Below are 14,483 nucleotides of genomic sequence, written 5' to 3'. Positions count from 1 at the left end.
TGGGTAGCAGTGATGTGTTGCTAGATACCGCCCACTGTTTATTATGTTAAATACGTGATTTAATATAATTGCCAATATCGTGAAAACCTACAAGGTCACACACAAAAGGACGGATTGATGAGAGACAAAGTACATAAGGAACACCGTAAGGTACGATGCACTTAAGTGAATTATAGAACATCGTAAGGTACGATACACTTAAGTAGAATACGAAATATGGTAAGGTACCACATGCTTAAGTGATTTTCGGTATACCATAAGATATGGGACACATACACTTAAGTGGACTTTTTAGCTTACGAACCACACAAGTGGTTCTATAAATAGAACCTTTGTGCAGAAGCATTTCACTTGATGAAATTTCGTTTCTCTCTCTCTCTCTCTCTCTCTCTCACTCTAACTCACTCAATACCTTCAATCGTAACAGCTAGCACTGAGACTAAAGGAATCTGTTCGTGTGGACTGAGTAGAGTCGTTGTCACCATTCAACGCTTGTGCTCACTCCTTAGATCTGCATCAAAGGTTTCAATCGCCACAAGAGGTAACAATTTCTACCACTAATCATGCTCATTCGTAAGGATCACTAATGGAAAATTTTTAATTTTCGCTGCATATTGGATCTCAATTTTTCTTCACCATTAACACTTCTTGACTGATGTTGATCAAGTTAGAAATTATATCTTTTGCTAGCAGCACATCATCAAGACAAGGGAAACCTAGAATAACCAGTTTGCCCTATGCCCTTGATTCTTTCTCTAGCTCCATCATCAAAGGTAACATAACTATTAGAGTATGGCTTTAACTCTTCAAGATAGATCTTTTCACTGACCATGTACCTAGAGCATCCACTATCAAAATACCAATCTTCTCTTGAGGAAAATCTAAGAGATGTACGAGCTATGAGACAAGTGACAATTACCTTAGGTTTCCACTCCTTTTTTGCTTGAGCTATCTTCCCTTTCTTTCTATTGAGCCTTGAATGACTATGAGAATGAGGATAACCATACAATCTATAGAAAAAAGGTCTTATATGACCATATCTACCACAGTGGTGACACCTTCAAGCTGAGTTCTAGTTGCCTCTGTTATGAGGTTACGCATGTTAAGCAGGATGTTGGGACATATGGTATAACATTTGAAAATCAGTCTTCTTCTCAGGAGAAACAAACTTCTTAGTGGGAATTTTGTCCTTTTTGTTCATGGAGCTGTATTCAAACCATATAGCCTTTATATTCCTAGACTTCTCCCAAACTTCAAAGATCTGATCTAACATATCAGAACCATTGTTCAACATACGCATAGATTTTGTCATATTGTCGAGTTTGGACTTTAAGAATGCGATTTCCTCTTCCAGTCCTACAATGGTTGAGCCAAGCTTCTCTTTTTCTATAAGTAGAGAACTTATTGTCTTATTTTGGTTCTCTTCTCTTTAGCAAGCTTCCTTCCATTGATTGAGAAAAAGTATGTATGTTTTAACTAGTCCTTCCATCATCTTATTAGCTGTTTCTTCTTCACTTTCATCATTAGAATCGTACCAAGTTATTGACAATCTCTTTTTCCGTTTCTTTAAAAAAAAGTAGGACAATCAGCTTTAATGTGACCAAACCCTTAACCTTCATAACATTGTGCTCATTTTCCTCTATTAGGTTTGTGTTCATCTCTACTATTGCTCAGGGGACTGATGTCTGAGACATTTGTCCTACAATTTCTGTCTGTCCTTCTTAAAGCTTTATAAAACTTTTTCTCAATAAGGGCTATAGCCTCTAATAGACTTTCTTCACCTTGATCTTCTTTCTCTTCAGTGTTGGAAACAAAAGCTATAATTGTGTTCTTCTTTTCAGACATGTCATTCAAAGTCATCTCAAAGGTTTGTAAAGAAACAATGAGTTCTCAAATTTGACGTTGCTTAAGTCTTGGGATTATTCGATATATGTGAGTTTCATATCAAACTTCTTAGGTAGAGACCTAAGGATTTTTCTGGCCAGATATTCTTCAGACATCTTCTCTCATAAGGCAAAAGAAGTGTTGGAAATGTCACACAATGTGATATTGAATACATAGATGGATTCATCTTCATTCATTCTCAGATTCTAAATCTTTGTAGTGAGGATATGCATCCTTGACAATCTAACCTTGGATGTGTCTTCATTGGTAGTTTTTAGAATCTCTCGTGCTTCTTTGGGTTCAGTACATGGGTTGATCAATCTAAACATGTTCTTGTCCACACCATTGAAAATAGCATTCAAGACCCTGGGTTTCCAAGAGCTTCATCATCTTTAACATTTGTCCAAACAACTTCAGGCTTTAAGGTTGATATTCCATCCTGAGAGGTAATCACATGGTGTTTCCCACCTTTTATAATAGCCTTCCATGTTTTGTTGTCCATAGATTTGAGAAAAGCAACCATCTTAGCTTTCCAATAATCATAGTTGGTGCCATCCAAGACAAGTGGTCTGATGCCAATTGAAATCCTGGTCTTAAGGGGACAAATGTTAGACCTGATGCTTAAGCCAATGTGTTCAACATCTTAAACCAAAATTGACAAATAAGATAAAACAAGATGATAAATTATAAATAAATAAAAGAACACAAAGAATTATTAATCCAGTTCAGTGCAAACAACACCTACGTCTGGGTGGACTTCCAACCCAAGAAACGAAATCCACTATTCAATAGAATTAGTACAAGGTCTCTTAGATGAATAACCCCTTGTTCAATGCCCCCCTTCTTAATTCTACCAGTGTCTTTCTATTTAGGACTTCCCCTAAATATGAGAACACCTCTCACTTTCTCTCAATCACTAACATTAGTGATCACTATAATAATCAAAATACTAAATGTTGAATTACAACTTAACTAACAAACCAAACTATATGCCTTTAGATATGAATGCATGCGTTAGAGTGATGCATAAATAACAACATAAACAAATACTCAAAGTATAAACCCTAACATAAAGATCTTCAATACTTGCGCACTTTAAACGTTAGGTTTGAGTCTCCTTAAATAGAAATGCAATATTATAGGCTTTTCTCCAAGGGGCATAAGATATGATTACATCCATATTTATAGAGAATTCAGTTTTATTTGTTTTTCAACAACCTCCAAAAAGATTTGATTTGTTTGAACTCAAATTTAAATCTCCAACTGATTTGATTTGATCCTTTTGATCTACCAAACAAATCTAATAGATGCATTGCTAAAAGATAACAACAAATATGATTAAAACATAATAAAAAAATACGCTCAGAACAACATCCATCATGGTTTGACGACAAAGTCCAGATGTTCCATACATGCTGGAACTTCTGGTCCCACATGTGTCATTTCTTCACCAAAACATTTTGTACACTCCATGTTGTTTTGCATAATGTAGTCAATCAAAAGAACAACATGATCTGTATTTTAGCATGCATAATTCAAACATTTTTTGTTTGAGTATGAACATTATACTTTAAGTCAATTAGTCGAGTTTTTTGAATAAGAACCATGGTTGAGATTGGTTCAAGCCATATCACAAGTAAAATCTCAAAATATTTTTGAAAACTTAAAATTTTAAGATTTTGGATGTGTGATTTGAATCACACAATCCCTTGAGTCGAATCAAAATGAACAGAGAGGAATAGGAAGTTATGTGAGCATGTGAGTCAAATCACAACTTTCACATGATTTGAATAATGCAACATGTGAGTTGAATCACAGCTTCAACATGAGTCGAATCATGAAGGTTCCTTTAGCCTCTGCCAAGTTTGAGGCGAATAATGACTTACACATGACTCGAATCACAACTTGTTTGAGTCGAATCATACTTGGTGCTTGACCCAAATCACAATAAAATGAGTTTCTCTATAAATGAATATATTGCTCCACATTACTTTTCCACTTGACTGAAATCACCAGGTATTCTTGACTCGAATCAAACATGATTTTTCATCATTTTTTGTGCTTCATCTCCAACACCTATAAATTATTTTTTACTCTAAAACCTTTTATAATATTAGAAAACACATTTTTCATTGATGATTTGAAAACTCACAAACCACTTGTTCTCTCATTTTCAAAAGAGTTTTGAATCTTTATTGAACACTTGCAAATAATTTTCTTCATCTTCTAATCTCATATTTTTCCATCGTTGCATGAATCCGAATTTTATCTTGAAAGATTCATGATTTATTGAGAAGATGTGTTTTGGATTTAACATTTCTTTAAAGATTTGTGAAAGATTTCAGAGGTTTGTAAGAGTGTGTGGTGTTGTGTCTGGTTCTGAAAATTCCAGTGAAAAATAAGGAGATTCTTCTCTCAATCTTTATTCATACCAACGCTCAAGAAATCAGCGGAGTTGTGTGAAAATTGTCGCATACATAGAATTATGAGCATACTATTGGAGTTGGAAGATTCAAGAAGTGATCTCGAGTAAAGATTTCGCTTAGAGTTCAACTTGCACAGTTGTGTACAAGTCAGGATCTAGAAAAGAAGAAATTTAATTTTTAACATTTATTTTTGGACTAGTGATTGTACGAACTCTTATAATATTGTTGGGAATCATAGTGAAAGACGAACGAATACGAATGTGCCCGAATTTTCTATTGGTAGCGATTTATTGCATAAGTTGTAGATTTTGTTAGAATTCGTAATTCAACCTTATCTTAGTGTCGATTAAACCGGAAGACTTTGATTGTGTAATTTTGTGTGACTGAAAATCATTCAATAACACTTCTTGTGAAATTGAACAATTTTGTAATACAATTGGTTTGTTATTTGGTCTAGTTCAATAGTCCAACTTGATATATTGGAAACTATTTAAGTATATTTATGAATCTCTCAATCAATAAACATAATCTAATTTACGTTGAATTTGCTTCCATCATGCAAAATAAACTATGTTTTAAAACACCAAATTGCTAGCGCTGGGAATCGAACCATGACCAGTGCAACTTTTCCAACTGAGGAGAAATGTAATTTATTTTTAATTTAAAAATAAAAACAAAAAGGAAGCTTTTGTTATAAATAAAATATAAAATTGTTGGCGCTGAGAGTCGAACCAATGATCAGTGCCAACTTTTCCCTCGGTTGGGAGTTCGAACCGAGGTAAAATATTATTAATTTTTAATTTAAAAATAAATAAAAATGAGGGAGCCAAATTTTAAAGGTTTCACTTTGGGTCTATATACAACCAAGGTAAAAATCTTGTTAGGAAATCTATATTTTGTCGCAGTGTTGGATTCCTTTGGATCCGTTAGGATAGCTAAAGTTTTGTCATTCGTCGTCTCTACCTCGATGCTGAGAGTAACCATATTTTGGAGCTTGTTGTTAATTGTCTTTGACACTAGGAGAAACATTTTCCAATGCTTTCTGTAAGTCTTCTCATAACCCTACTAACATTCTTTGCATGCATAGAAATACATTCAACAATATTTTCATTAGTGACATTTGATACCTAGTCTTTTTGATCAGTTGTATTGGCTTTAATCATCATTACTTTTCTTTTCTTATCGGGTTTGTCAATAATATCCTTCTTAAAAGTGAGTAAAGTACCAAAAATTCATCAACTTTCATTATGAAAACATCTTGTGTTTCCTTAATGACAGAAACTTAATGTCAAACCTCTTAGGCAGAGATCTTATAATATGTTTCATAAGTTTTTCTTCTGATATCTTTTCATCAAGAGAAAAAGAGTTATTGGCAATGTCACAGATAGGAACATTAAACTCGATAATATTTTTATTCCCAATCATCTTCAAGTTCTTAAATTTGGTGTTGAGGAGTGGAAACCTTGAAATCGAAACTTTGGAAGTTCCCTCATGAGCCACTTCAAGAGTTTCTCATGCCTCTTTAGCACTGATATAGGTGTTAATTATCCTGGAAAGTTCATGCCAACTCCATTATAAATAGAACTAAGGGCACGAGATTTTTCAAGAGCAGCTTCATCTTAAGCAGGTCCCAAATCCTTTTCCATTTCACAGATTTAGAACCATCATCAGCTTTAACCATGGGAGTTGTCCATCAATGAATGACAACTTTCCAAGTTTTGTTGTCCATAAAATTGAGAAAATTAACCATGTTATCCTTCTAGTAATAATAATAAGTTCCATCATAATTGTTGACGATTAACTTATTATCATTCCCTGACATTGGCCATCTAAACTAAAAAAGGTTAATCACACTAGAACACCCCAAAAAGAGAAAGGTACCCACTCTGATGCCAATTGAAATTTGTTTGACCATAGACAAGATGTCACACACAATGTTGAATCAATGTGTGAGAGAAGATGGTATGAATTAATATGTGAACAATTAAACATAGTAATAAATAAAAGAAAAAAAGAATTGTAACCTAATTCAGTGAAATTATCACCTACATTTGGAGGGAAGTAGCCGAGTGGAAAAAATTTATGAATGAAATTTTAACTCAGGCTCCCCCTAAATTTGAGATCCCCTCACCTCTACTCAAACACTCACCAAGTGTTTGCAAGTCTTAGTACTAAGAACGTGACAAACTTCATGAATACAAGTCGGAACTCTATATCACAATGAATGGTGGAAATAAAAAAAAAAGACGTAGTTTTAACATAAACAATACACACCCCACCACTAGGAGAAATTATCTCTTTATATAGTTGTCAATATGGTTAGAAGCCTTATTAGGGTTTCCAAAACAAATCCACATCATTAGGGTTTCTTAAACAAATCCATAACAAATTAGATATATTCCCAATAAGACCAGTTTGAATCTTGAACAGACGAGAATACAATATATTCCCAATAAGATCATGCAGAATCTCAAACAAAAGCTAAGATATCTTAACAACTTATGTGACAAGACAAGAGGCATATTTCTTAATATTTTGCCAATAAAAATAAATCAATTCATATGTAATAACACTTACCATAGATATTCATCAAGCTACCAATTAGGTTACATCTTAGGTAACTACTAATAGAGAATAATTACCAAATATTAAATACTAATACACAATAATATATAGTAAATATATGTAATTAATACATTATCTATCTCACCATAGTCGTCGAAACGGAAGGGTCACAAATGTTGAGATTGTTACAAAAACCCTCAAATAAATCAAGGTGCAACCTCTTTTTGAAAATATCGTCTATATGATAATGAGATGGAATATGAGAAAAATAAACCTCTCCACGCGCAACGTTTTCTCTAAAATAGTGAATATGCATTTCAATATGTTTTGTGCATTGGAGTTTAACAAGATACCTTGAAAGATAAATGTCACTCATATTTTGCAATACATTAATGTATCCTTTTGAATCGGAAAATGAAGTTACAAAATCATATTATGAATCCAACATCGCTAAAAAAAAATAGTAGTCACCCTTGTGTTCTTTGCCTCTACACTAGAACGAGATATAGTAAGCTAATGTTTTAACAACCACGACATTAAAGTATCCCCCGAAAATATAGAGATATGAATTATTTAGTATCATGACATCCTCTCGAATCTATTTCAATATAGGAGGCAACACCTGCAACTAAGGAAGGATAAAAATATACACAGAGATGAAAAGTGTCCTGAACTCTAAACCCTAAACCTCAAATTTTATTTTTTGCGATTTCAAGTCCAATGTGATGGGGGATATGGGGGATAGTTGATTAGGGTTGCGAAAACGAGCGATATCCTTAGACTCGTGATACCATAAAAGAATATAATTATGTGTTCTCAATATTTCATGATCAAACCAATATATACCAAACATCTAGTTATTACCAAAGTCACTCATTAGGATACTAATTAGGTTATTTCTTAGGTAACTACTAATACATAATCAATACTATTTAGAAAATCTCAAGACACACATTGGTACAGATAGAGTATGAAAATAGTTTATATAAAGTGACACACCTCACCTTACATATCGGTTTTGTATGGATGAGTGAGATCAAACTCTTATCTAACGTGGTATCGGAATATGTCAATCGGGTCATGAGACACCCACTATTCATATCCACACACCAAGCCCATTAGTAATGGGCATGAGGGGATGTGTTGAAAATTTCAATTCTCACATTGGTTACAGATAGAGAATGAAAATAATTTATATAGAATGACACACCCCACCTTACATACCGATTTTGTAGGGATGAATTAGCCAACTTTTTTTTTGAACCAAAAAAATTTGATTAATTCAAAAATCAATAATTATATGAAGGCCATAAAAAGGATTCAACCCCCCAAACAACTCAATCTGACTAAGAAAAGGAAAACAATGCTACTACTCTATCATCCTTTTAGCTATATGCATCTTAAGCCTCATGCTAGACCAGCTCCTATAGATTATATCATCTATAGTAGTGTATTATATATTGTTGTTATTTACATCCTTTTTAGAACACTTTTCATTTCTATATCTTCAAATTGCATACACAGTTTCGGTAGCAACCATCTTAATAAGCATCGCTTTCCAACTTTTGCCTTTATCTTTAGCAACAAGCCACTTCAACTCATGCTTCCAATCATCCGGCTCATGCTTGATCTTCATCCAACTCAAGACTTTCCTCAAAAATGTCTTTCAAAATATTGCATCCAAAACAGGTGGTGAATGGATTCAGTTTGATTACAAAAACAGCAGGAACAACTGTCAATAAATCCAAAATATTTGCTGAATGAATTGAGTTAGCCAACCTTTAGTTCTAACATATACTAGTAATATACAATAATATACAATAAATATTTATGATTATTTGTCCATAAATTCTAACTCAATTGATAATAAGTCAATATTATTAGATTGAATACCAACACCAAAGTTTGAACATTTGATCTTTTTGTTTATATATTAAAAAGAAGTACTACCTCCGTTCATTTATGTAAGAGACAATTCAATTTTTAAGTTCATTGAATAATCAATTATTTTTATCAATTTATAAACTAAATATATTGATTATTTAATAAATATAAAAAATAAATTATTTCTTATATAAAAAAACAGTACTCTTTTTCTCCATATCATAAATAGTAGCTTTAACAAAATTATTTGGGAAAAATCGAAGTTACATATTAGAAACTTTTAATTTCATTTTCTTCTACTTCATATAGATGATAAATTTACAAATATATCCATGAATATATATATATATATATATATATATATATATATATATATATATATATATATATATATATATATATATATATATATATATATATATATATATATATTAAAAAGCTAAAAGAATATAATTGATTGATCAAGCCTTGAAGCAGCCAACAAGGTGATGTTGGCGTTGGAAGGACTTATTCTCCATGCCAATAATGTGTTGAAGAATACCTTTAAACTCCTTCAATTGACAAGGGATAGTTATAGTACCCTGCTGAGAAAAACCATATTCTTCCTCTGCCTCCTTTAGCAGATGAACAAAGAAAGGGTGATTTATGTAATTCACAGGTACTGTAAATCTTTCTTGCTCTTCACCATGACCCACTTTGATTGCAACGCACCCTTTTGGTATATCAACTTGTCTTCCATGGTGATGAATTTGTTTGAAGCTTTTACTAAACATCATAAAGCAAATAAAATAAAAACAAGCCTAAAGATAGAGAAGTGGGAAGGTCGCTTAGTTTGTTAGGTTTGGTAGAGAAGAAGGATATGGCTATGGATGAATGGATACAAAGGAGGTAGAAGGGTTTTTATAAAGAACAAGAGATGGATAGGAATAACAGTGGGAAAGCTCCAACTGAACAAAGCGGCTAAGAGCATTTTTATTATTGATTGTCAACGGTCAACACAAGTCAATTCAAAAATAATTATGACTTGCTCCAAAATGGATATTCTAAATATTATCTCCTTCATAATGATTTTCGTATTTAATCATTTCATATAAATTTAAAAAATAATAGTTAAATAAATAAAATAAATAGTGATATTGATATTTATCGTAGATATATTGATATTTACGGTGGTATGACCTCTTAGTATCCTTTTTTTTTCCATGTATATAAGTAAATCTTGAAACCTTTTCATATCAATAAAAAATATTTATTTTCAACTTGGTACCCGAGCATGGTTATTGAAAACCTATTCTTTGGGATTAATTGCTGTCACGGTCAGCCCTAATTTAGTTCAGTGGCGTCCAAGAAACACTTCTATCACTTCTGTCTCCAACATTATTGCCTCATTTGATGTGTTGTTAAGTGTGGAAATTGTTGATTGAGAATATGGACTATCAAGTTTATAGGGGTGAATAGACCTCCCAAATTAAAATCATATTTTAAAAATATGTTTGAAAAGTGGTGTCTGTTGGATGTGAATATGGAAGTAGGAAAATGGTCTAGAGGGGTGAATAGACAAAAAAATCAATCGCTTTTTCGAAAAGTATCCGAGATTTTTCGGCAGATGTACGTGGAAGGTTTTAAGTGAAAATATGAAAATTATACTTTTCAAAACATGATCACGTTAACACTAAATCGATTCACAAATATCAAATATGAATATGATAAGGGGTGGAAAAACGGGTCTGGCCTATTGGGCATGCCCGTTTTGCCCGCACTTTAGTGCGGGGCGGGCCAATGATTTAGGCTCCCACCCTCTAATGTATGTGCCCCGCCCAGTCCCACCCCGTTTTTTCGCGGGTTTTTGCGGGCATGTGCATTTACATAAATTTTTGCATTTTTAGGCTTAAAAAGTGAGTGCCCGCGGGATTTCCCCGCCCCGCCTTCACTTTTTTGCGGGGCGGACCTAAATTTTAGGCCCACATCCTCAACTATAACTGCCCCACCTCGCCCCATTTTTTGCGGGCTTTTGCGGGGCGGGCCTAAATAGGACGGGCATGCCCGTTTGCCACCCCTAAATATGATGATACACAAGGTATTCAATTAATTCAGTTGTATAATCCACGAGGTGTGTTTATACAACAATTCAATATAGTGAATTCTAACCTCAATTGTTTATAAGAATTTAATCACAAATTCAGCTTGAAAGATATCAAATTCTAACAAAATCTAAGCTTACGTAATAAATTACTACCAATTGAATAAGCGATAAACTACGCTAGAATTGAAATACCTAAGCATGCAAATATTACTAAAATTAAATGCAAGAGTAAAGGAAAGAGATGACACTAAGATTTATAGGGCTTCAGTGTTTGTCCTCGATTTGCCTATGTGCACTCTTCAATGGTTTCCCATTGGAATCTGCATTGTGTCATACCCCAATTTTACCCCTAGATCAATAAATTGGTACATTCACAAGACATTTGCATCATTTGCATATCGTGACAGACATTTCTTTCAGCATAATGCCTAAAAATCAACCAAAATAAAATTTCGGTTTTAAAGACAAATGTGTTGAATTGGTTTTCAATTGCGCGTAAAATTAGTTGGCGAAAAATTTCAAGTTTGAGCCTGCAACGGTTTGTTTTATTGATCTATGATTTGAGTAGTTTAATATGGTGTGTTCATTTTATTTTTTCGCATTTGTGTACATTCACATTTTGATCAGTCTAAGCATTTCCATCCGTATAAGTTGGCAAGTTTTTTTATTTTGGTCCCTATAAATTGGCAAATTTTTTATTTTGGTCCCAATATCTTTTTTTTTGTACTTACAACGAAGATGCCTCTCCACTAAACCACCTGTGTTTCTTATTTCATATTTGCAACTGATTTTTCAATTTGAAATTCTTCTTCTTCCTCTCCTCTAATCCAATTCTATATTTACTACTATTATTAGTGGTTTTCTTCCCATATGAAATCTGCAGTAATAAATAGTGGGAAAAATTAATTAGTCCAATATTTGGTCCAATACTCCAGCAAAGAGATGAAATTTCCAAAAACTAAAAGGAGATGAAGATGAAGAGGAGATTTGTTCCATCTTTTTGGTTGAGTTTGAGAGAAAAGATGCAGTGAGCAAGTTGAGGAAATGTAAGCATGTGTTTCATCTTAATTGTATTGAACAATGGCTACAATGAGATCAATTCTCTTGTCCACTTTATATGACTTTTATTTTCTTAACTTTATACAAATAAATCAAAATAGATTTTTCTTGTCGTTTATATTTTTGTAGAGGAAATTAACTACTATCAGCTACCCATGAGATTCAAGCTTCTTGAGGTTGTTATTATACAACTTCATTTGTAATAAACTTTACATAATGACAGTTGTTTTGAAATATTAAGTAGAATTTTTTTTGTTATTAGAACAAGATTAAATAATTAAAACTTAAATATCTTTTTTAATTTATACTTAATAAAAATATATAATTTAAATTTTTAATTATTTAATCTTTACTCAATGATAAAAAAAATATTGAATGTGTGATGCAACAACTTGGTGAGTTTTCACATTTTCAAGAGATTCTCTATGGGGTTGTATACAAGAACTAATGGATCAAGGATTAATACAGTTTTCCAAGTCTAAAGCAGGAGAAGAGGTGGCAATAATCGAACCAATAACAATTGTGTACAGAAAGAAGAAGGTTGAAGCTCCTCCCAAGAGGATTAAGCCAATTCATTTTCGTGTTCTCACTCCGTTCCCGTATCAGAATACCAAGGCGGTGCCTTGGAATTATGAGACTACAACATATTTGGGAGGAAAAGAAATCTGCATTCCTGACACAAAAATCGTCAACATTGTTGGAACGGGAGGCATGAATCGGAGTGGTCGTGTATTCGCCTCAAAATAAACTCCTAGGGTGTCTCCAGCACCCACCGTTATCCTGCCTAAGGAGAAGGTCATTCCTACTCCGACTCCGCAGGCAGGGGCAACTGTACCTGCCACTCCGAGTGTGACGACTGCTCTAGTGCTGACGAAGGTTATTGACAATAAGGCTGTAGAATCTGAAACGTTTAAGGGTAAAGGGCCGATGGTTGAGAAAGAACAAGTTGAAGATCACAAGAAGAGCATCACTTTTGAGGAAAGCCAAGAATTCCTCAAATTGATCAAGAAAAGTGATTTCAAAATTGTTGACCTGTTGAATCAGACTTCCTCCAAAATATCAATTTTATCCTTGCTATTGAGTTTTGAGGCTCATCGCAAGGCATTGCTGAAAGTTCTAAATGTCGCTCATGTGATGCAAGATATCACGGTCGATCAATTTGACGACATGGTTGCTAATATCACTTCTAGTAGGTATCTAGGATCTAATGAAGCAGAGCTACCACATGAGGAAAATGCTCACAACAAAGCATTACACATTCGGTCATGTGCACAAACTCTCTTCTATCTCGAGTCCTCGTTGACACTGGTTCTTCGCTTAATGTATTGCCAAAATCTACATTAAACCAATTGCAGTTTAAGGGGCCTGAGATGAGGACCAGCGCACTGATACTTCAAGCTTTCGATGGTTCCCAAAGGCAGGTTATTGGGGAAGTCGATTTGCCTATCTGTGTTGGACCCCACCAGTTCAGCATCACCTTCCAAGTCATGGATATCAACCCAGCTTACAGTTGTCTGTTGGGAAGACCGTGGATTCATGCCGCTGGGGCAGTCACTTCTACATTGCACCAAAGGATGAAGTACTTGATTGATGATAAACTGGTAATTGTGTATGGTGAAGAAGATCTGTTAGTCAGTGAACTCTCCTTGTTCAGATATTTTGAAATAGATGAAGGGATCGTCGAGGTTCAGCTCCACTATTTAGAGTTTAAAGAAGTCAGTTCCGCTACCGCCAATCATAACCAATCTTCCGCTACCATCTTATCCTCGACAAAAAGTGCCAAGAAGAAATTGGAGAAAGGTCCGCTTCCCGGTTGGGGTAAGGTCGTCAATGTGGCAGAGAAACGTGACAGGTTTGGTATTGGTTATCACCAAGTAGTGTGCAAGGAAAGCCCGAAGAAAAAGCAGTTCAACCTGATCAAATTCAGCAGCGCCGACTTTCAAAATGAGCATACTGTGGTAATTATTGGAGAGTCCAGCGGTAGCAAACCAGGGGCATCCAGCCTCATACGCAAATGTCCTCCAGGGTTCAAGCTTCCCAATTGGACGACCACCGTGATTCCCATAATGTACTCGAAAAAAATGTAATGCATTTTGTTTTCTCAATCCCTCGTCCTCGCCCGAGACGAGAGGATAGCTTGTAAGGGCCTCCATGTTTAAAAGTATTATGTGAATAAATAAAAAATACTTTTTGCATGCAAAACTTGTGTTTCCTTTTCTTTTAGTTATTTTCCTTTTTCACTAAAAACAACGAAATGACAAAAGATTCCTTTTTCTTTTTTCCACTTTTCTCAAAAGCATACTAAAATAAGCTCATCATATGCAGAGAAAACAAAACTATTGATTACAACATGGCTAAAATCAACTGTAAATCTGGATTTTCGATCAACCAAGCTGAAGACGGCAGTGAGGAAGATTATGAATTACCAGCTGAACTAGCACGGCTCCTTGAGCACGAAGAAAAAGAGATTCAGTCGTACAAAGAACCAATGGATGTCATTAACTTGGGTTCTGAAACTGACAAAAGAGAAGTAAAAGTTGGGGCATCTATGACCAAACATGTACATTCCGAGTTGGTAGAGT

The 14,483-nt window shown here is 34.2% G+C and overlaps 1 protein-coding gene across 1 annotated transcript; it reads left to right on the top strand.

The window, feature by feature from the left end:
- The first annotated feature begins 12,348 nt into the window (after positions 1 to 12,348).
- On the top strand, positions 12,349 to 13,988 carry LOC127128803 (uncharacterized). The gene is made up of 3 exons (XM_051058173.1): positions 12,349 to 12,630; positions 12,721 to 13,209; positions 13,257 to 13,988. The coding sequence occupies exons 1-3, from the start codon at positions 12,349 to 12,351 to the stop codon at positions 13,986 to 13,988; spliced, it is 1,503 nt and encodes a 500-aa protein (XP_050914130.1).
- Positions 13,989 to 14,483: the final 495 nt, after the last annotated feature.

Source organism: Lathyrus oleraceus, chromosome 3, assembly GCF_024323335.1.
Source record: "Lathyrus oleraceus cultivar Zhongwan6 chromosome 3, CAAS_Psat_ZW6_1.0, whole genome shotgun sequence".
Taxonomy (NCBI): Eukaryota; Viridiplantae; Streptophyta; class Magnoliopsida; order Fabales; family Fabaceae; genus Lathyrus; species Lathyrus oleraceus.
Note: the sequence above shows the minus strand (reverse complement) of the source record. Positions and strands in the feature narration are given on the sequence as shown.